Here is a 23,720-nt window from a genome sequence, read left to right on the forward strand (position 1 = left end):
ATATCCCATGCTGCGCCCCCACCATATGATTTGTGCTGTGCCTTATTCCCTATATCCCATGCTGCGCCCCCACCATATGATTTGTGCCGTGCCTTATTTCCTATATCCCATGCTGCGCCCCACCATATGATTTGTGCTGTGCCTTATTCCCTATATCCCATGCTGCGCCCCCACCATATGATTTGTGCTGTGCCTTATTCCCTTTATCCCATGCTGCGCCCCCACCATATGATTTGTACTGTGCCTTATTCCCTATATCCCATGCTGTGCCCCACCATATGATTTGTGCCGTGCCTTATTTCCTATATCCCATGCTGCGCCCCACCATATGATTTGTACTGTGCCTTATTCCCTATATCCCATGCTGCGCCCCACCATATGATTTGTACTGTGCCTTATTCCCTATATCCCATGCTGTGCCCCACCATATGATTTGTGCTGTGCCTTATTCCCTATATCCCATGCTGTGCCCCACCATATGATTTGTGCCGTGCCTTATTTCCTATATCCCATGCTGCGCCCCCACCATATGATTTGTACTGTGCCTTATTCCCTATATCCCATGCTGCGCCCCCACCATATGATTTGTACTGTGCCTTATTCCCTATATCCCATGCTGCGCCCCCACCATATGATTTGTACTGTGCCTTATTCCCTATATCCCATGCTGCGCCCCCACCATATGATTTGTGCTGTGCCTTATTCCCTATATCCCATGCTGCGCCCCCACCATATGATTTGTGCTGTGCCTTATTCCCTATATCCCATGCTGCGCAACCACCATATGATTTGTACTGTGCCTTATTCCCTATATCCCATGCTGCGCCCCCACCATATGATTTGTGCTGTGCCTTATTTCCTATATCCCATGCTGCGCCCCACCATATGATTTGTGCTCTGCCTTATTCCCTATATCCCATGCTGCGCCCCACCATATGATTTGTGCTCTGCCTTATTCCCTATATCCCATGCTGCGCCCCCACCATACGATTTTTGCTGTGCCTTATTCCCTATATCCCATGCTGCGCCCCACCATATGATTTGTGCTGTGCCTTATTCCCTATATCCCATGCTGCGCCCCCACCATATGATTTGTACTGTGCCTTATTCCCTATATCCCATGCTGCGCCCCCACCATATGATTTGTGCTGTGCCTTATTTCCTATATCCCATGCTGCGCCCCACCATATGATTTGTGCTCTGCCTTATTCCCTATATCCCATGCTGCGCCCCCACCATACGATTTTTGCTGTGCCTTATTCCCTATATCCCATGCTGCGCCCCACCATATGATTTGTGCTGTGCCTTATTCCCTATATCCCATGCTGCGCCCCCACCATATGATTTGTACTGTGCCTTATTCCCTATATCCCATGCTGCGCCCCCACCATATGATTTGTACTGTGCCTTATTCCCTATATCCCATGCTGCGCCCCCACCATATGATTTGTGCTGTGCCTTATTCCCTATATCCCATGCTGCGCCCCCACCATATGATTTGTACTGTGCCTTATTCCCTATATCCCATGCTGCGCTCCCACCATATGATTTGTACTGTGCCTTATTCCCTATATCCCATGCTGCGGCCCCACCATATGATTTGTGCTGTGCCTTATTCCCTATATCCCATGCTGCGCCCCACCATATGATTTGTGCTCTGCCTTATTCCCTATATCCCATGCTGCGCCCCACCATACGATTTGTGCTGTGCCTTATTCTCTATATCCCATGCTGAGCCCCCACCATACGATTTGTGCTGTGCCTTATTTCCTATATCCCATGCTGCGCCCCCACCATACGATTTGTGCTGTGCCTTATTCCCTATATCCCATGCTGCGCCGCCACCATACGATTTGTGCTGTGACTTATTCCCTATATCCCATGCTGCGCCCCCACCATATGATTTGTGCCGTGCCTTATTTCCTATATCCCATGCTGCGCCCCCACCATATGATTTGTGCTGTGCCTTATTTCCTATATCCCATGCTGCGCCCCACCATATGATTTGTGCCGTGCCTTATTTCCTATATCCCATGCTGCGCCCCCACCATATGATTTGTGCTGTGCCTTATTCCCTATATCCCATGCTGCTCCCCCACCATATGATTTGTGCTGTGCCTTATTTCCTATATCCCATGCTGTGCCCCACCATATGATTTGTGCTGTGCCTTATTTCCTATATCCCATGCTGCGCCCCCACCATATGATTTGTGCTGTGCCTTATTTCCTATATCCCATGCTGCGCCCCACCATATGATTTGTGCCGTGCCTTATTTCCTATATCCCATGCTGCGCCCCCACCATATGATTTGTGCTGTGCCTTATTTCCTATATCCCATGCTGCGCCCCCACCATATGATTTGTGCTGTGCCTTATTCCCTATATCCCATGCTGAGCCCCCACCATACGATTTGCGCTGTGCCTTATTCCCTATATCCCATGCTGCGCCCCCACCATACGATTTGTGCTGTGCCTTATTCCCTATATCCCATGCTGCGCCCCACCATACGATTTGCGCTGTGCCTTATTCCCTATATCCCATGCTGCGCCCCCACCATACGATTTGTGCTGTGCCTTATTCCCTATATCCCATGCTGCGCCCCCACCATATGATTTGTGCTGTGCCTTATTCCCTATATCCCATGCTGTTCCCCACCATACGATTTGCGCTGTGCCTTATTCCCTATATCCCATGCTGCGCCCCACCATACGATTTGTACTGTGCCTTATTCCCTATATCCCATGCTGCGCCCCCACCATACGATTTGCTCCGTGCCTTATTTCCTATATCCCATGCTGCGCCCCCACCATATGATTTGTGCTGTGCCTTATTCCCTATATCCCATGCTGCGCCCCCACCATACGATTTGTGCTGTGCCTTATTTCCTATATCCCATGCTGCGCTCCACCATACGATTTGTGCTGTGCCTTATTCCCTATATCCCATGCTGCGCCCCACCATATGATTTGTGCCGTGCCTTATTTCCTATATCCCATGCTGCGCTCCACCATACGATTTGTGCTGTGCCTTATTCCCTATATCCCATGCTGCGCCCCACCATATGATTTGTGCTGTGCCTTATTCCCTATATCCCATGCTGCGCCCCCACCATACGATTTGTGCCGTGCCTTATTTCCTATATCCCATGCTGCGCCCCCACCATACGATTTGTGCCGTGCCTTATTCCCTATATCCCATGCTGCGCCCCCACCATACGATTTGTGCCGTGCCTTATTCCCTATATCCCATGCTGCGCCCCCACCATATGATTTGTGCTGTGCCTTATTCCCTATATCCCATGCTGAGCCCCCACCATACGATTTGCGCTGTGCCTTATTCCCTATATCCCATGCTGCGCCCCCACCATACGATTTGTGCTGTGCCTTATTCCCTATATCCCATGCTGCGCCCCACCATACGATTTGCGCTGTGCCTTATTCCCTATATCCCATGCTGCGCCCCCACCATACGATTTGTGCTGTGCCTTATTCCCTATATCCCATGCTGCGCCCCCACCATATGATTTGTGCTGTGCCTTATTCCCTATATCCCATGCTGTTCCCCACCATACGATTTGCGCTGTGCCTTATTCCCTATATCCCATGCTGCGCCCCACCATACGATTTGTACTGTGCCTTATTCCCTATATCCCATGCTGCGCCCCCACCATACGATTTGCTCCGTGCCTTATTTCCTATATCCCATGCTGCGCCCCCACCATATGATTTGTGCTGTGCCTTATTCCCTATATCCCATGCTGCGCCCCCACCATACGATTTGTGCTGTGCCTTATTTCCTATATCCCATGCTGCGCTCCACCATACGATTTGTGCTGTGCCTTATTCCCTATATCCCATGCTGCGCCCCACCATATGATTTGTGCCGTGCCTTATTTCCTATATCCCATGCTGCGCCCCCACCATATGATTTGTGCTGTGCCTTATTCCCTATATCCCATGCTGCGCCCCCACCATATGATTTGTGCTGTGCCTTATTCCCTATATCCCATGCTGCGCAACCACCATATGATTTGTACTGTGCCTTATTCCCTATATCCCATGCTGCGCCCCCACCATATGATTTGTGCTGTGCCTTATTTCCTATATCCCATGCTGCGCCCCACCATATGATTTGTGCTCTGCCTTATTCCCTATATCCCATGCTGCGCCCCACCATACGATTTTTGCTGTGCCTTATTCCCTATATCCCATGCTGCGCCCCACCATATGATTTGTGCTGTGCCTTATTCCCTATATCCCATGCTGCGCCCCCACCATATGATTTGTACTGTGCCTTATTCCCTATATCCCATGCTGCGCCCCCACCATATGATTTGTACTGTGCCTTATTCCCTATATCCCATGCTGCGCCCCCACCATATGATTTGTGCTGTGCCTTATTCCCTATATCCCATGCTGCGCTCCCACCATATGATTTGTACTGTGCCTTATTCCCTATATCCCATGCTGCGGCCCCACCATATGATTTGTGCTGTGCCTTATTCCCTATATCCCATGCTGCGCCCCACCATATGATTTGTGCTCTGCCTTATTCCCTATATCCCATGCTGCGCCCCACCATACGATTTGTGCTGTGCCTTATTCCCTATATCCCATGCTGAGCCCCCACCATACGATTTGTGCTGTGCCTTATTTCCTATATCCCATGCTGCGCCCCCACCATACGATTTGTGCTGTGCCTTATTCCCTATATCCCATGCTGCGCCGCCACCATACGATTTGTGCTGTGACTTATTCCCTATATCCCATGCTGCGCCCCCACCATATGATTTGTGCCGTGCCTTATTTCCTATATCCCATGCTGCGCCCCCACCATATGATTTGTGCTGTGCCTTATTTCCTATATCCCATGCTGCGCCCCACCATATGATTTGTGCCGTGCCTTATTTCCTATATCCCATGCTGCGCCCCCACCATATGATTTGTGCTGTGCCTTATTCCCTATATCCCATGCTGCGCCCCCACCATATGATTTGTGCTGTGCCTTATTTCCTATATCCCATGCTGCTCCCCCACCATATGATTTGTGCTGTGCCTTATTTCCTATATCCCATGCTGTGCCCCACCATATGATTTGTGCTGTGCCTTATTTCCTATATCCCATGCTGCGCCCCCACCATATGATTTGTGCTGTGCCTTATTTCCTATATCCCATGCTGCGCCCCACCATATGATTTGTGCCGTGCCTTATTTCCTATATCCCATGCTGCGCCCCCACCATATGATTTGTGCTGTGCCTTATTTCCTATATCCCATGCTGTGCCCCACCATATGATTTGTGCTGTGCCTTATTTCCTATATCCCATGCTGCGCCCCCACCATATGATTTGTGCTGTGCCTTATTTCCTATATCCCATGCTGCGCCCCACCATATGATTTGTGCCGTGCCTTATTCCCTATATCCCATGCTGCGCCCCCACCATATGATTTGTGCTGTGCCTTATTTCCTATATCCCATGCTGTGCCCCACCATACGATTTGTGCTGTGCCTTATTTCCTATATCCCATGCTGCGCCCCCACCATACGATTTGTGCCGTGCCTTATTCCCTATATCCCATGCTGCGCCCCCACCATACGATTTGTGCCGTGCCTTATTCCCTATATCCCATGCTGCGCCCCCACCATACGATTTGCGCTGTGCCTTATTCCCTATATCCCATGCTGCGCCCCCACCATATGATTTGTGCTGTGCCTTATTCCCTATATCCCATGCTGAGCCCCCACCATACGATTTGCGCTGTGCCTTATTCCCTATATCCCATGCTGCGCCCCCACCATACGATTTGTGCTGTGCCTTATTCCCTATATCCCATGCTGCGCCCCACCATACGATTTGCGCTGTGCCTTATTCCCTATATCCCATGCTGCGCCCCCACCATACGATTTGTGCTGTGCCTTATTCCCTATATCCCATGCTGCGCCCCCACCATATGATTTGTGCTGTGCCTTATTCCCTATATCCCATGCTGTTCCCCACCATACGATTTGCGCTGTGCCTTATTCCCTATATCCCATGCTGCGCCCCACCATACGATTTGTACTGTGCCTTATTCCCTATATCCCATGCTGCGCCCCCACCATACGATTTGCTCCGTGCCTTATTTCCTATATCCCATGCTGCGCCCCCACCATATGATTTGTGCTGTGCCTTATTCCCTATATCCCATGCTGCGCCCCCACCATACGATTTGTGCTGTGCCTTATTTCCTATATCCCATGCTGCGCTCCACCATACGATTTGTGCTGTGCCTTATTCCCTATATCCCATGCTGCGCCCCACCATATGATTTGTGCCGTGCCTTATTTCCTATATCCCATGCTGCGCTCCACCATACGATTTGTGCTGTGCCTTATTCCCTATATCCCATGCTGCGCCCCACCATATGATTTGTGCTGTGCCTTATTCCCTATATCCCATGCTGCGCCCCCACCATACGATTTGTGCCGTGCCTTATTTCCTATATCCCATGCTGCGCCCCCACCATACGATTTGTGCCGTGCCTTATTCCCTATATCCCATGCTGCGCCCCCACCATACGATTTGTGCCGTGCCTTATTCCCTATATCCCATGCTGCGCCCCCACCATATGATTTGTGCTGTGCCTTATTCCCTATATCCCATGCTGAGCCCCCACCATACGATTTGCGCTGTGCCTTATTCCCTATATCCCATGCTGCGCCCCACCATATGATTTGTGCTGTGCCTTATTTCCTATATCCCATGCTGCGCCCCCACCATATGATTTGTGCTGTGCCTTATTTCCTATATCCCATGCTGCGCCCCCACCATACGATTTGTGCTGTGCCTTATTCCCTATATCCCATGCTGCGCCCCACCATACGATTTGCGCTGTGCCTTATTCCCTATATCCCATGCTGCGCCCCCACCATACGATTTGTGCTGTGCCTTATTCCCTATATCCCATGCTGCGCCCCCACCATATGATTTGTGCTGTGCCTTATTCCCTATATCCCATGCTGTTCCCCACCATACGATTTGCGCTGTGCCTTATTCCCTATATCCCATGCTGCGCCCCCACCATACGATTTGCGCTGTGCCTTATTCCCTATATCCCATGCTGCGCCCCCACCATATGATTTGTACTGTGCCTTATTCCCTATATCCCATGCTGCGCCCCCACCATACGATTTGCTCCGTGCCTTATTCCCTATATCCCATGCTGCGCCCCCACCATACGATTTGTACTGTGCCTTATTCCCTATATCCCATGCTGCGCCCCCACCATACGATTTGCTCCGTGCCTTATTTCCTATATCCCATGCTGCGCCCCCACCATATGATTTGTGCTGTGCCTTATTCCCTATATCCCATGCTGCGCCCCCACCATACGATTTGTGCTGTGCCTTATTTCCTATATCCCATGCTGCGCTCCACCATACGATTTGTGCTGTGCCTTATTCCCTATATCCCATGCTGCGCCCCACCATATGATTTGTGCCGTGCCTTATTTCCTATATCCCATGCTGCGCTCCACCATACGATTTGTGCTGTGCCTTATTCCCTATATCCCATGCTGCGCCCCACCATATGATTTGTGCTGTGCCTTATTCCCTATATCCCATGCTGCGCCCCCACCATATGATTTGTGCCGTGCCTTATTTCCTATATCCCATGCTGCGCCCCACCATACGATTTGCGCTGTGCCTTATTCCCTATATCCCATGCTGCGCCCCCACCATACGATTTGTACTGTGCCTTATTCCCTATATCCAATGCTGCGCCCCCACCATACGATTTGCTCCGTGCCTTATTTCCTATATCCCATGCTGCGCCCCCACCATATGATTTGTGCTGTGCCTTATTCCCTATATCCCATGCTGCGCCCCCACCATACGATTTGCTCCGTGCCTTATTTCCTACATCCCATGCTGCGCCCCCACCATACGATTTGCTCCGTGCCTTATTTCCTACATCCCATGCTGCGCCCCCACCATACGATTTGCTCCGTGCCTTATTCCCTATATCCCATGCTGCGCCCCCACCATACGATTTGCTCCGTGCCTTATTTCCTATATCCCATGCTGCGCCCCCACCATATGATTTGTGCCGTGCCTTATTTCCTATATCCCATGCTGCGCTCCACCATACGATTTGTGCTGTGCCTTATTCCCTATATCCCATGCTGAGCCCCCACCATACGATTTGCTCCGTGCCTTATTTCCTACATCCCATGCTGCCCTTAGTCCCCCCAGAGCTGCACTCACCGGGGACCTCCAGGCTGGAGGGCTTACACGTGTCCAGTACTCGCTGTGCAGCATTCATGGTCACAGAGACGATCTTCTGCCGTAGTTTTTCCTCCCAGTGATTGAACCTGATCTGCTCCGGGGGGCCGATCCCGCCCATGGCCTGATGCTCCAGAGCCGCCATCTTGACTTTCACAGCTCGCTTGCAGTCCCCGTAGCGCTTCTTGCACACCTCGATAGTCCTGTAAGTGGCCCCGATGCTGTTGACCTGATTAACCACTTCCTGCCAGAGACGTCTCTTCCGGGTGGCGCTGCCTTTCAGGGCGGAGTACCCGCACAGCTCCTTGTAGTGGCTGAGCACGCTTTCTACCAGCACCTGGTTCTCTTCCTCACTGAACCGCTGTCCCCGCTGCCGCTCCTCCTCCACATAGGCCGCACTGTCTATCTTCATCTTTCGGTCAAATTGCTGCCGGTCCCTAAACACATACTGGCGCCAGCCGCCCCTCTTCCGCCATCCAGGGCTCCTCCCAATCTGCCTGGAGAGTCCGTTACACCCGGATCTGGAGGTCGCTCTCCCCGGCTCCCCGTTACCTCTGGGCCTGGCGGGTGCCGTCTCCCGATTATATTCTGTACTGTCTTCTGCCCCCGGGTACCCGGCCCCACCCTCCGTGCCAGCTGAGTCCACGGCAAATGCACACAGGAATCGCACAGGAACAGTGGAGGAGAGAAGAGGAACACAAGCATAGTTATTAGCTAACAAATAAAGTAGCACTCTGCAACGCTAAGATTGCAAACATGAAACACAAGCATAGTTATTTACCAAATACAAGAAAGCAGTATTGGGGTTTATGGGTCCGGAGCGCTGCACGGGGCCCTGCCAGAACAACCGGAAGCCAAGAGGCTGCAAAGGGCGCCCGATCTATCTGGGCCCCAGAGTTCTCCTCTATTTTGCCTCCTTTGCCTTTTTAGAAAAAATATCAAGTTGTGGACAGACCTAATACTTCCAATAGCTGAGGCTTTGATACAATCTAACAATCCTCCCTGAGCTTCAACCCTTCAGGCCAAGTTTCTGTTCCTTTACTACAATGTATCAGTCCAGGCTGTCACAGGTAGATAAAGCTGCAGCTAAACTTTCAATGACCGTTTGCAATATGATTGCTGCGGTGACCGGTTCACAATCAGTGACAGTAATAGACGTGCACAGGGCGAGAATTACACCAGATACCCGGATATAAAGGTCCGGCATCTGCTGAACATAGGCTACAGCAATAACACAAGAGGCTTGTACCGGTCCCTTTAAGAAGACGTATTGTAAGAAACCTGATGTAAGTGACTGGTAACGCCCTGATACTGGAGCAGCAGCCATTGTGGGCAATCGGGGCGACAGTCATTTATTTCCTATCCACATAATGATAAGAGGACACTCACCCGGGCTGTAGCAGGGAGCAGCGGCGCTCTCCTCCGGGGGTTCACACTTCTCCGTCCTCCACTCCTTCTCAGATTTAACCTGAGGATCCCCTAAAATTGGCGCCTCCTTTCCTGCTGGAAGAAGAAAGTAGAGAACGGTCAGTCCCTCTCCCTCTATATCACAGGTCAGTCCCTCTCTCTCTATATTACAGGTCAGTCCCTCTATATTACAGATCAGTCCCTCTCCCTCTATATCACAGGTCAGTCCCTGTCCCTCTATATTACAGATCAGTCCCTCTCCCTCTATATTACAGGTCAGTCCCTCTATATTACAGATCAGTCCCTCTCCCTCTATATTACAGGTCAGTCCCTCTCCCTCTATATTACAGGTCAGTCCCTCTCCCTCTATATTACAGGTCAGTCCCTCTCCCTCTATATTACAGATCAGTCCCTCTCCCTCTATATCACAGGTCAGTCCCTCTCCCTCTATATTACAGATCAGTCCCTCTCCCTCTATATTACAGGTCAGTCCCTCTATATTACAGATCAGTCCCTCTCCCTCTATATCACAGGTCAGTCCCTCTCCCTCTATATTACAGGTCAGTCCCTCTCCCTCTATATTACAGGTCAGTCCCTTTCCCTCTATATTACAGGTCAGTCCCTCTATATTACAGATCAGTCCCTCTCCCTCTATATTACAGGTCAGTCCCTCTCCCTCTATATTACAGGTCAGTCCCTCTCCCTCTATATTACAGGTCAGTCCCTCTCCATCTATATTACAGGTCAGTCCCTCTATATTACAGATCAGTCCCTCTCCCTCTATATTACAGATCAGTCCCTCTCCCTCTATATTACAGGTCAGTCCCTCTCCCTCTATATTACAGGTCAGTCTCTCTCCCTCTATATTACAGGTCAGTCCCTCTCCCTCTATATTACAGATCAGTCCCTCTCCCTCTATATTACAGGTCAGTCCCTCTCCCTCTATATTACAGGTCAGTCCCTCTCCCTCTATATTACAGGTCAGTCCCTCTCCCTCTATATTACAGATCAGTCCCTCTATATTACAGATCAATCCCTCTCCCTCTTTATTACAGATCAGTCCCTCTATATTACAGATCAGTCCCTCTCCCTCTAAATTACAGATCAGTCCCTCTATATTACAGATCAATCCCTCTCCCTCTTTATTACAGATCAGTCCCTCTATATTACAGGTCAGTCCCTCTCCCTCTATATTACAGATCAGTCCCACTCCCCCCATATTACAGATCAGTCCCATTCCCTCCATATTACAGATCAGTCCCTCTATATCACAGGTCAGTCCCTCTCCCTCTATATTACAGATCAGTCCCTCTCCCTCTATATTACAGATCAGTCCCTCTCCCTCTATATTACAGATCAGTCCCACTCCCTCTATATTACAGATCAGTCCCACTCCCTCCATATTACAGATCAGTACCTCTATATTACAGGTCAGTCCCTCTCCCTCTATATTACAGGTCAGTCCCTCTCCCTCTATATTACAGATCAGTCCCTCTATATTACAGGTCAGTCCCTGTCCCTCTATATTACAGGTCAGTCCCTCTCCCTCTATATTACAGGTCAGTCCCTCTCCCTCTATATTACAGATCAGTCCCTCTATATTACAGATCAATCCCTCTCCCTCTTTATTACAGATCAGTCCCTCTATATTACAGATCAGTCCCTCTCCCTCTATATTACAGGTCAGTCCCTCTCCCTCTATATTACAGATCAATCCCTCTCCCTCTTTATTACAGATCAGTCCCTCTATATTACAGATCAGTCCCTCTCCCTCTATATTACAGATCAATCCCTCTCCCTCTTTATTACAGATCAGTCCCTCTATATTACAGATCAGTCCCTCTCCCTCTATATTACAGATCAATCCCTCTCTCTCTTTATTACAGATCAGTCCCTCTATATTACAGGTCAGTCCCACTCCCCCCATATTACAGATCAGTCCCTCTATATCACAGGTCAGTCCCTCTCCCTCTATATTACAGATCAGTCCCTCTCCCTCTATATTACAGGTCAGTCCCTCTCCCTCTATATTACAGATCAGTCCCTCTCCCTCTATATTACAGATCAGTCCCACTCCCTCCATATTACAGATCAGTCCCTCTATATTACAGGTCAGTCCCTCTCCCTCTATATTACAGGTCAGTCCCTCTCCCTCTATATTACAGATCAATCCCTCTCCCTCTTTATTACAGATCAGTCCCTCTATATTACAGGTCAGTCCCTCTCCCTCTATATTACAGATCAATCCCTCTCCCTCTTTATTACAGATCAGTCCCTCTATATTACAGATCAGTCCCTCTCCCTCTATATTACAGATCAATCCCTCTCTCTCTTTATTACAGATCAGTCCCTCTATATTACAGGTCAGTCCCACTCCCCCCATATTACAGATCAGTCCCTCTATATCACAGGTCAGTCCCTCTCCCTCTATATTACAGATCAGTCCCTCTCCCTCTATATTACAGGTCAGTCCCTCTCCCTCTATATTACAGATCAGTCCCTCTCCCTCTATATTACAGATCAGTCCCACTCCCTCCATATTACAGATCAGTCCCTCTATATTACAGGTCAGTCAGTCACCTGCTGTTTTTATCGGGGGGTCGTCCTCTATCTTGACCTCAATCCTCTCCAATACGACCTCTGGGATTCCTACAATATGAGAACAGTGAATTGTGATCTTTAATAGACACAGAGGCAGATGAAGCAGAGCTGACTGTGTCATTTAAGGGGACAGTGTCATCATTTCTCCTCCCAAACTGTTATCATAAATCATATCAGCATGCAGCAGCATAGGTCTGTGCGCCATCACTAACAGAGCGTAGAAAAGTAACCTGTATGCATTCCACGGCTGCATGCAAGGGGATGGTGAAGTGTCCGGAGGGCGGTCCTTCAACTATTAAGAGTCCTGTGATAACGTCAGCAGCCCCCCCCTCTGCTCACATCTCACGTCTTCTGTATGACATGTCTTCTGCAGGAGATTTTCAACCACATAAGATGGTTTATCAAGAGGTTACTGCTGCTAAGAAAGGACACCTGACAGATGAAGGACCACCCAGCAGACAGACACTTCACAGATGAAGGACAACCAGCAGACACTTCACAGATGAAGGACCACCCAGCAGACACTTCACAGATGAAGGATCACCCAGCAGACAGACACTTCACAGATGAAGGACCGCCAGATGGACAGACACTTCACAGATGAAGGACCGCCAGATGGACAGACACTTCACAGATGAAGGACCACCCAGGAGACAGACACTTCACAGATGAAGGACCGCCAGATGGACAGACACTTCACAGATGAAGGACAACCCAGCAGACACTTCACAGATGAAGGATCGCCCAGCAGACAGACACTTCACAGATGAAGGACCACCCAGCAAACAGACACTTCACAGATGAAGGACCGCCAGATGGACAGACACTTCACAGATGAAGGACCACCCAGGAGACAGACACTTCACAGATGAAGGACCGCCAGATGGACAGACACTTCACAGATGAAGGACAACCCAGCAGACACTTCACAGATGAAGGATCGCCCAGCAGACAGACACTTCACAGATGAAGGACCGCCCAGCAAACAGACACTTCACAGATGAAGGACCGCCCAGCAAACAGACACTTCACAGATGAAGGACCGCCCAGCAGAAAGACATTTCACAGATGAAGGATCGCCCAGCAGACAGACACTTCACAGATGAAGGACCACCCAGCAGACACTTCACAGATGAAGGACCACCCAGCAGACAGACACTTCACAGATGAAGGACCACCCAGCAGACACTTCACAGATGAAGGACCACCCAGCAGACACTTCATAGATGAAGAACCGCCCAGCAGACAGATACTTCACAGATGAAGGACCACCCAGCAGACAGACACTTCACAGATGAAGGACCACCCAGCAGACAAACACTTCACAGATGAGGGACCACCCAGCAGGCAGACACTTCACAGATGAGGGACCACCCAGCAGGCAGACACTTCACAGATGAAGGACCACCCAGCAGACAAACACTTCACAGATGAAGGAGCACCCAGCAGGCAGACACTTCACAGATGAAGGACCACCCGGCAGACAGACAATTCACAGATGAAGGACCGCCAGATGGACAGACACTTCACAGATGAAGGAGCACCCAGCAGACAGACACTTCACAGATGAAGGACCACCCAGCAGACAGACACTTCACAGATGAAGGACAACCCAGCAGACAAACACTTCACAGATGAGGGACCACCCAGCAGATAAACACTTCACAGATGAAGGACCACCCAGCAGACAAACACTTCACAGATGAAGGACCACCCAGCAGGCAGACACTTCACAGATGAAGGACCACCCAGCAGACAGACACTTCACAGATGAAGGACCACCCAGCAGGCAGACACTTCACAGATGAAGGACCGCCCAGCAGACAGACACTTCACAGATGAAGGACCGCCCAGCAGACAGACACTTCACAGATGAAGGATCGCCCAGCTGACAGACACTTCACAGATGAAGGATCGCCCAGCTGACAGACACTTCACAGATGAAGGACCGCCAGATGGACAGACACTTCGCAGATGAAGGACCGCCAGATGGACAGACACTTCGCAGATGAAGGACCACCCAGCAGACAGACACTTCACAGATGAAGGATCGCCCAGCAGACAGACACTTCACAGATGAAGGACCACCCAGCAGGCAGACACTTCACAGATGAAGGACCGCCCAGCAGACAGACACTTCACAGATGAAGGACCACCCAGCAGGCAGACACTTCACAGATGAAGGACCGCCCAGCAGACAGACACTTCACAGATGAGGGACCACCCAGCAGGCAGACACTTCACAGATGAGGGACCACCCAGCAGGCAGACACTTCACAGATGAAGGACCGCCAGATGGACAGACACTTCACAGATGAAGGACCGCCAGATGGACAGACACTTCACAGATGAAGGACCACCCAGGAGACAGACACTTCACAGATGAAGGACCGCCAGATGGACAGACACTTCACAGATGAAGGACAACCCAGCAGACACTTCACAGATGAAGGACCGCCCAGCAAACAGACACTTCACAGATGAAGGACCACCCAGCAGAAAGACATTTCACAGATGAAGGATCGCCCAGCAGACAGACACTTCACAGATGAAGGACCACCCAGCAGACACTTCACAGATGAAGGACCACCCAGCAGACAGACACTTCACAGATGAAGGACCACCCAGCAGACACTTCACAGATGAAGGACCACCCAGCAGACACTTCACAGATGAAGGACCACCCAGCAGACACTTCATAGATGAAGAACCGCCCAGCAGACAGACACTTCACAGATGAAGGACCACCCAGCAGACAGACACTTCACAGATGAAGGACCACCCAGCAGACACTTCACAGATGAAGGACCACCCAGCAGACAGACACTTCACAGATGAAGGACCACCCAGCAGACACTTCACAGATGAAGGACCACCCAGCAGACACTTCATAGATGAAGAACCGCCCAGCAGACAGACACTTCACAGATGAAGGACCACCCAGCAGACAGACACTTCACAGATGAAGGACCACCCAGCAGACAAACACTTCACAGATGAGGGACCACCCAGCAGGCAGACACTTCACAGATGAGGGACCACCCAGCAGGCAGACACTTCACAGATGAAGGACCACCCAGCAGACAAACACTTCACAGATGAAGGAGCACCCAGCAGGCAGACACTTCACAGATGAAGGACCACCCGGCAGACAGACAATTCACAGATGAAGGACCGCCAGATGGACAGACACTTCACAGATGAAGGAGCACCCAGCAGACAGACACTTCACAGATGAAGGACCACCCAGCAGACAGACACTTCACAGATGAAGGACAACCCAGCAGACAAACACTTCACAGATGAGGGACCACCCAGCAGACAAACACTTCACAGATGAAGGACCACCCAGCAGGCAGACACTTCACAGATGAAGGACCACCCAGCAGACAGACACTTCACAGATGAAGGACCACCCAGCAGGCAGACACTTCACAGATGAAGGACCACCCAGCAGGCAGACACTTCACAGATGAAGGACCGCCCAGCAGACAGACACTTCACAGATGAAGGACCGCCCAGCAGACAGACACTTCACAGATGAAGGACCACCCAGCAGACAGACACTTCACAGATGAAGGACCACCCAGCAGACAGACACTTCACAGATGAAGGATCGCCCAGCTGACAGACACTTCACAGATGAAGGATCGCCCAGCTGACAGACACTTCACAGATGAAGGATCGCCCAGCTGACAGACACTTCACAGATGAAGGATCGCCCAGCTGACAGACACTTCACAGATGAAGGATCGCCCAGCTGACAGACACTTCACAGATGAAGGACCGCCAGATGGACAGACACTTCGCAGATGAAGGACCGCCAGATGGACAGACACTTCGCAGATGAAGGACCACCCAGCAGACAGACACTTCACAGATGAAGGATCGCCCAGCTGACAGACACTTCACAGATGAAGGACCACCCAGCAGACAGACACTTCACAGATGAAGGATCGCCAGATGGACAGACACTTCACAGATGAAGGACCACCCAGCAGACAGACACTTCACAGATGAAGGACCACCCAGCAGACAAACACTTCACAGATGAGGGACCACCCAGCAGGCAGACACTTCACAGATGAAGGACCACCCAGCAGGCAGACACTTCACAGATGAAGGACCACCCAGCAGACAAACACTTCACAGATGAAGGACCACCCAGCAGGCAGACACTTCACAGATGAAGGACCGCCCAGCAGACAGACACTTCACAGATGAAGGACCGCCCAGCTGACAGACACTTCACAGATGAAGGACCACCCAGCAGACAGACACTTCACAGATGAAGGATCGCCCAGCTGACAGACACTTCACAGATGAAGGATCGCCCAGCTGACAGACACTTCACAGATGAAGGACCGCCAGATGGACAGACACTTCGCAGATGAAGGACCGCCAGATGGACAGACACTTCACAGATGAAGGATCGCCAGATGGACAGACACTTCACAGATGAAGGACCACCCAGCAGACAGACACTTCACAGATGAAGGATCGCCAAATGGACAGACACTTCACAGATGAAGGACCACCCAGCAGACAGACACTTCACAGATGAAGGACCACCCGGCAGACAGACACTTCACAGATGAAGGACCACCCAGCAGACAGACACTTCACAGATGAAGGACCGCCCAGCAGACAGACACTTCACAGATGAAGGACCGCCCAGCAGACAGACACTTCACAGATGAAGGACCGCCTAGTAGACAGACACTTCACAGATGAAGGACCACCCAGCAGACAAACACTTCACAGATGAAGGACCACCCAGCAGGCAGACACTTCACAGATGAAGGACCACCCAGCAGACAGACACTTCACAGATGAAGGACCACCCAGCAGACAAACACTTCACAGATGAAGGACCACCCAGCAGGCAGACACTTCACAGATGAAGGACCACCCGGCAGACAGACACTTCACAGATGAAGGACCGCCAGATGGACAGACACTTCACAGATGAAGGACCACCCAGCAGACAGACACTTCACAGATGAAGGATCGCCCAGCTGACAGACACTTCACAGATGAAGGACCACCCGGCAGACAGACACTTCACAGATGAAGGACCGCCAGATGGACAGACACTTCACAAATGAAGGACCGCCAGATGGACAGACACTTCACAGATGAAGGACCGCCCAGCAGACAGACACTTCACAGATGAAGGACCGCCCAGCAGACAGACACTTCACAGATGAAGGACCGCCCAGCAGACAGACACTTCACAGATGAAGGACCACCCGGCAGACAGACACTTCACAGATGAAGGACCGCCCAGCAGACACTTCACAGATGAAGGACCGCCCAGCAGACACTTCACAGATGAAGGACCGCCCAGCAGACAGACACTTCACAGATGAAGGACCGCCCAGCAGACAGACACTTCACAGATGAAGGACCGCCCAGCAGACAGACACTTCACAGATGAAGGACCGCCCAGCAGACAGACACTTCACAGATGAAGGACCGCCCAGCAGACACTTCACAGATGAAGGACCACCCAGCAGACACTTCATAGATGAAGGACCGCCCAGCAGACACTTCACAGATGAAGGACCACCCAGCAGACAGACACTTCACAGATGAAGGACCGCCCAGCAGACACTTCACAGATGAAGGACCGCCCAGCAGACACTTCACAGATGAAGGACCACCCAGCAGGCAGACACTTCACAGATGAAGGACCGCCCAGCAGACACACACTTCACAGATGAAGGACCGCCCAGCAGATAGACACTTCACAGATGAAGGACCACCCAGCAGACAGACACTTCACAGATGAAGGACCACCCAGCAGACAAACACTTCACAGATGAAGGACCACCCAGCAGACACTTCACAGATGAAGGACCACCCAGCAGACAGACACTTCACAGATGAAGGACCACCCAGCAGACAGACACTTCACAGATGAAGGACCACCCAGCAGACAGACACTTCACAGATGAAGGACCACCCAGCAGACACTTCACAGATGAAGGACCGCCCAGCAGACAGACACTTCACAGATGAAGGACCGCCCAGCAGACAGACACTTCACAGATGAAGGACCACCCGGCAGACAGACACTTCACAGATGAAGGACCGCCCAGCAGACACTTCACAGATGAAGGACCGCCCAGCAGACACTTCACAGATGAAGGACCGCCCAGCAGACACTTCACAGATGAAGGACCGCCCAGCAGACAGACACTTCACAGATGAAGGACCGCCCAGCAGACACTTCACAGATGAAGGACCGCCCAGCAGATACTTCATAGATGAAGGACCGCCCAGCAGACACTTCACAGATGAAGGACCACCCAGCAGACAGACACTTCACAGATGAAGGACCGCCCAGCAGACACTTCACAGATGAAGGACCACCCAGCAGACACTTCACAGATGAAGGACCGCCCAGCAGACAGACACTTCACAGATGAAGGACCACCCAGCAGGCAGACACTTCACAGATGAAGGACCGCCCAGCAGACACTTCACAGATGAAGGACCGCCCAGCAGACAGACACTTCACAGATGAAGGACCGCCCAGCAGACAGACACTTCACAGATGAAGGACCACCCGGCAGACAGACACTTCACAGATGAAGGACCGCCCAGCAGACACTTCACAGATGAAGGACCGCCCAGCAGACACTTCACAGATGAAGGACCGCCCAGCAGACAGACACTTCACAGATGAAGGACCGCCCAGCAGACAGACACTTCACAGATGAAGGACCGCCCAGCAGACAGACACTTCACAGATGAAGGACCGCCCAGCAGACACTTCACAGATGAAGGACCACCCAGCAGACACTTCATAGATGAAGGACCGCCCAGCAGACACTTCACAGATGAAGGACCACCCAGCAGGCAGACACTTCACAGATGAAGGACCGCCCAGCAGACAGACACTTCACAGATGAAGGACCGCCCAGCAGACAGACACTTCACAGATGAAGGACCACCCAGCAGACAAACACTTCACAGATGAAGGACCACCCAGCAGACACTTCACAGATGAAGGACCACCCAGCAGACAGACACTTCACAGATGAAGGACCACCCAGCAGACAGACACTTCACAGATGAAGGACCACCCAGCAGACAGACACTTCACAGATGAAGGACCACCCAGCAGACAGACACTTCACAGATGAAGGACCACCCAGCAGACAGACACTTCACAGATGAAGGACCACCCAGGAGACAGACACTTCATAGATGAAGGACCACCCAGCAGACACTTCATAGATGAAGGACCACCCAGCAGACAGACACTTCACAGATGAAGGACCACCCAGCAGACACTTCATAGATGAAGGACCACCCAGCAGACACTTCATAGATGAAGGACCGCCCAGCAGACAGACACTTCACAGATGAAGGACCGCCCAGCAGACACTTCACAGATGAAGGACCGCCCAGCAGATACTTCATAGATGAAGGACCACCCAGCAGACACTTCATAGATGAAGGACCACCCAGCAGACACTTCATAGATGAAGGACCGCCCAGCAGACACTTCACAGATGAAGGACCACCCAGCAGACAGACACTTCACAGATGAAGGACCGCCCAGCAGACACTTCACAGATGAAGGACCACCCAGCAGGCAGACACTTCACAGATGAAGGACCGCCCAGCAGACAGACACTTCACAGATGAAGGACCACCCAGCAGACAAACACTTCACAGATGAAGGACCACCCAGCAGACACTTCACAGATGAAGGATCACCCAGCAGACAGACACTTCACAGATGAAGGACCACCCAGCAGACAGACACTTCACAGATGAAGGACCACCCAGCAGACAGACACTTCACAGATGAAGGACCACCCAGCAGACAAACACTTCACAGATGAAGGACCACCCAGCAGACACTTCACAGATGAAGGACCACCCAGCAGACACTTCACAGATGAAGGACCACCCAGCAGACAGACACTTCACAGATGAAGGACCACCCAGCAGACAGACACTTCACAGATGAAGGACCACCCAGCAGACAGACACTTCACAGATGAAGGACCACCCAGCAGACAGACACTTCACAGATGAAGGACCACCCAGCAGACAGACACTTCACAGATGAAGGACCACCCAGGAGACAGACACTTCATAGATGAAGGACCACCCAGCAGACACTTCATAGATGAAGGACCACCCAGCAGACAGACACTTCACAGATGAAGGACCACCCAGCAGACACTTCATAGATGAAGGACCACCTAGCAGACACTTCATAGATGAAGGACCGCCCAGCAGACAGACACTTCACAGATGAAGGACCGCCCAGCAGACACTTCACAGATGAAGGACCGCCCAGCAGATACTTCATAGATGAAGGACCACCCAGCAGACACTTCATAGATGAAGGACCACCCAGCAGACACTTCATAGATGAAGGACCACCCAGCAGACACTTCACAGATGAAGGACCACCCAGCAGACAGACACTTCACAGATGAAGGACCGCCCAGCAGACACTTCACAGATGAAGGACCACCCAGCAGGCAGACACTTCACAGATGAAGGACCACCCAGCAGACAGACACTTCACAGATGAAGGACCACCCAGCAGACAAACACTTCACAGATGAAGGACCACCCAGCAGACACTTCACAGATGAAGGATCACCCAGCAGACAGACACTTCACAGATGAAGGACCACCCAGCAGACAGACACTTCACAGATGAAGGACCACCCAGCAGACAGACACTTCACAGATGAAGGACCACCCAGCAGACAGACACTTCACAGATGAAGGACCACCCAGCAGACAGACACTTCACAGATGAAGGACCACCCAGCAGACACTTCATAGATGAAGGACCACCCAGCAGACAGACACTTCACAGATGAAGGACCACCCAGCAGACACTTCATAGATGAAGGACCACCCAGCAGACACTTCATAGATGAAGGACCACCCAGCAGACACTTCTTGAGTCATTTGCATACAGCACTTAGAATGATTACAGAATGATATTACTGAAATACCACAACTCATATATTGTGCTCAGCAAGACAAACATTAGAGTTTGTGGATATTTACAAGCTCTGCTACATCTGCTCACACTACTACCATGTATATATGCAGGAACTGGTGCTGCGCCCGTACACTCACGTAACAGGTTGGGGTCCATGCTGATGAAGGCCTGCGCTCCCCTGATCCTGCTGAGATACGAGTACTTCTGAGATAACATCTGCATGATGGTCGCCCGCCTGAAAAATAAGAATATAGATATAATGTAGAGACACAAAGGCTGCGGGGATCAGCTCTTACCACGGGTGTAACCTACAGGGGCCACAAAGAGACGGGGCCAAATCCTGATATCACCCGCAATTCTTACTGTAAAGGAAAACAGATAAGCAGAACCCACAAATAAGTGTCCTGGAGATACGATAGATAGATGATAGATAGATGATAGATAGATAATAGATAATAGACAGATAATAGATGATAGATTATAGATAATAGATAGATAGAAAGATAGATACTAGATAGAAAGATAGATAGATAATAGATAGATAATAGACAGATAGATGATAGATAGATGATAGATAGATTATAGATAATAGACAGAATAGATGATAGATAATAGATAGATAATAGATAGATAATAGATAGATGATAGATAGATAGATAATAGATAGATAATAGACAGATAGATGATAGATAGATGAGATAATAGATAGATGATAGATAATAGATAGATAATAGATAGATAATAGATGATAGATAGATGATAGATAGATAGAAAGATAGATACTAGATAGAAAGATAGATAGATGATAGATGATAGATAATAGATAGATAATAGATAGATGATAGATAATAGATAGATAATAGATAGATAATAGATAGATAGATAATAGATAGATAATAGATAGATGATAGATAGATGATAGATAGATAGAAAGATAGATAATAGATAGATAATAGATATATGATAGATAGATAGATAATAGATAGATAATAGATAGATGATAGATAATAGATAGATAATAGATAGATAATAGATAGATAGATAATAGATAGATAATAGATAGATGATAGATAGATGATAGATAGATAGAAAGATAGATAATAGATAGATAATAGATAGATGATAGATAGATAGATGATAGATAATAGATAGATAATAGATAGATGATAGATAGATAATAGATAGATAGATAGAAAGATAGATAATAGATAGAAAGATAGATAGATAATAGATAGATGATAGATAATAGATAGATAATAGATACTGTAGATAGATAGATAGATAATAAATAGATGATAGATAATACATAGATATTAGATAGATGATAGATAATAGATAGATGATAGATAATACATAGATAATAGATAGATAATAGATAGATGATAGATAGATAATAGATGATAGATAGATAGATAGATAAATGATAGATAGATGATAGATAATAGATAGATGATAGATAATAGATAGATAATAGATAGATAGATAATAGACAGATGATAGATAATAGATAGTAGATAGATAATAGATAGATAATAGATAATAGATAGATAATAGATGATAGATAATAGATAAAATCTTCATAGAGAAAAAAATAAAAAGTATTCAGATGCTATTAGATAATCAGTTGCGGTTGTTTGATATTTTTATCTTTCCCATGCAATACATTTTATATCTTCATATTATTATTGATATTATCAGATTATTACAGATGCATCATTACTATATATATATATATATATATATATATACATGCACTGTGCATACTGGTCCTTCTGTGCTCTCTGATGGAAGGGTTAATAGAGGGGGAGGGGGCTGCCTGCAGGAGAGTGACTCACCCAGGGACAGAGCAGGGAGGTGCTGGATGCAGAAAATGTAAGAGAGGGCGTCCGGCAGGATGCAGGTGATCTGTGGTGGGGCCCTTCCTCCAGTCCTCCCGGGGGCCCGAGCATTAGATCCCTGTACAGCGAGGAACCGATCATCCGGGAACCCTCAGATCTTCCTGCAGCTGATACAAAGGAAGCACATCCAGTGGGAGGAGCTACAGAAAGTGCAGGGGGCGGGGCTTCATATAGGTACATTGTATCAGCATCAGCAACACTGGAGATCCTGCAAATGTAACAAAGTAACACACCATGTCTGCAGTGTATACCCACAGCATCTGCACCCCAACACACCCCACTGATCAGCTTCTGCACCCCAACACACCCCACTGATCAGCTTCTGCACCCCAACACACCCCACTGATCAGCCTCTGCACCCCAACACACCCCACTGATCAGCCTCTGCACCCCAACACACCCCACTGATCAGCCTCTGCACCCCAACACACCCCACTGATCAGCTTCTGCACCCCAACACACCCCACTGATCAGCCTCTGCACCCCAACACACCCCACTGATCAGCCTCTGCACCCCAACACACCCCACTGATCAGCTTCTGCACCCCAACACACC

The 23,720-nt window shown here is 49.6% G+C and overlaps 1 protein-coding gene across 2 annotated transcripts in view; it reads right to left on the reverse strand.

Annotated features, from left to right (window-relative positions):
- The window catches only part of LOC141264851 (uncharacterized), a 59,248-nt gene extending 35,789 nt beyond the window's left edge, over nucleotides 1-23,459 (reverse strand). Inside the window, exons 1-5 of one of the 2 annotated variants that reach the window (XM_073677223.1) lie at nucleotides 23,102-23,459; nucleotides 21,404-21,501; nucleotides 12,254-12,322; nucleotides 9,656-9,766; nucleotides 8,249-8,902 (exon numbers count right to left, since the gene is read on the reverse strand). In XM_073677223.1, coding sequence (XP_073533324.1) covers nucleotides 8,249-8,902; nucleotides 9,656-9,766; nucleotides 12,254-12,322; nucleotides 21,404-21,488 — 919 coding nt within the window. In that variant the 5' untranslated portion in view covers nucleotides 21,489-21,501; nucleotides 23,102-23,459. Of the gene's footprint in view, nucleotides 1-8,248; nucleotides 8,903-9,655; nucleotides 9,770-12,253; nucleotides 12,323-21,403; nucleotides 21,502-23,101 lie in introns of both variants that reach the window. The other variant, XM_073677222.1, reaches the window with a different exon arrangement.
- Nucleotides 23,460-23,720: the final 261 nt, after the last annotated feature.

The sequence above is a fragment of the Phyllobates terribilis genome, unplaced genomic scaffold (assembly GCF_046119375.1).
Source record: "Phyllobates terribilis strain yellow unplaced genomic scaffold, ASM4611937v1 Scaffold_4__5_contigs__length_816908805, whole genome shotgun sequence".
NCBI lineage: Eukaryota > Metazoa > Chordata > Amphibia > Anura > Dendrobatidae > Phyllobates > Phyllobates terribilis.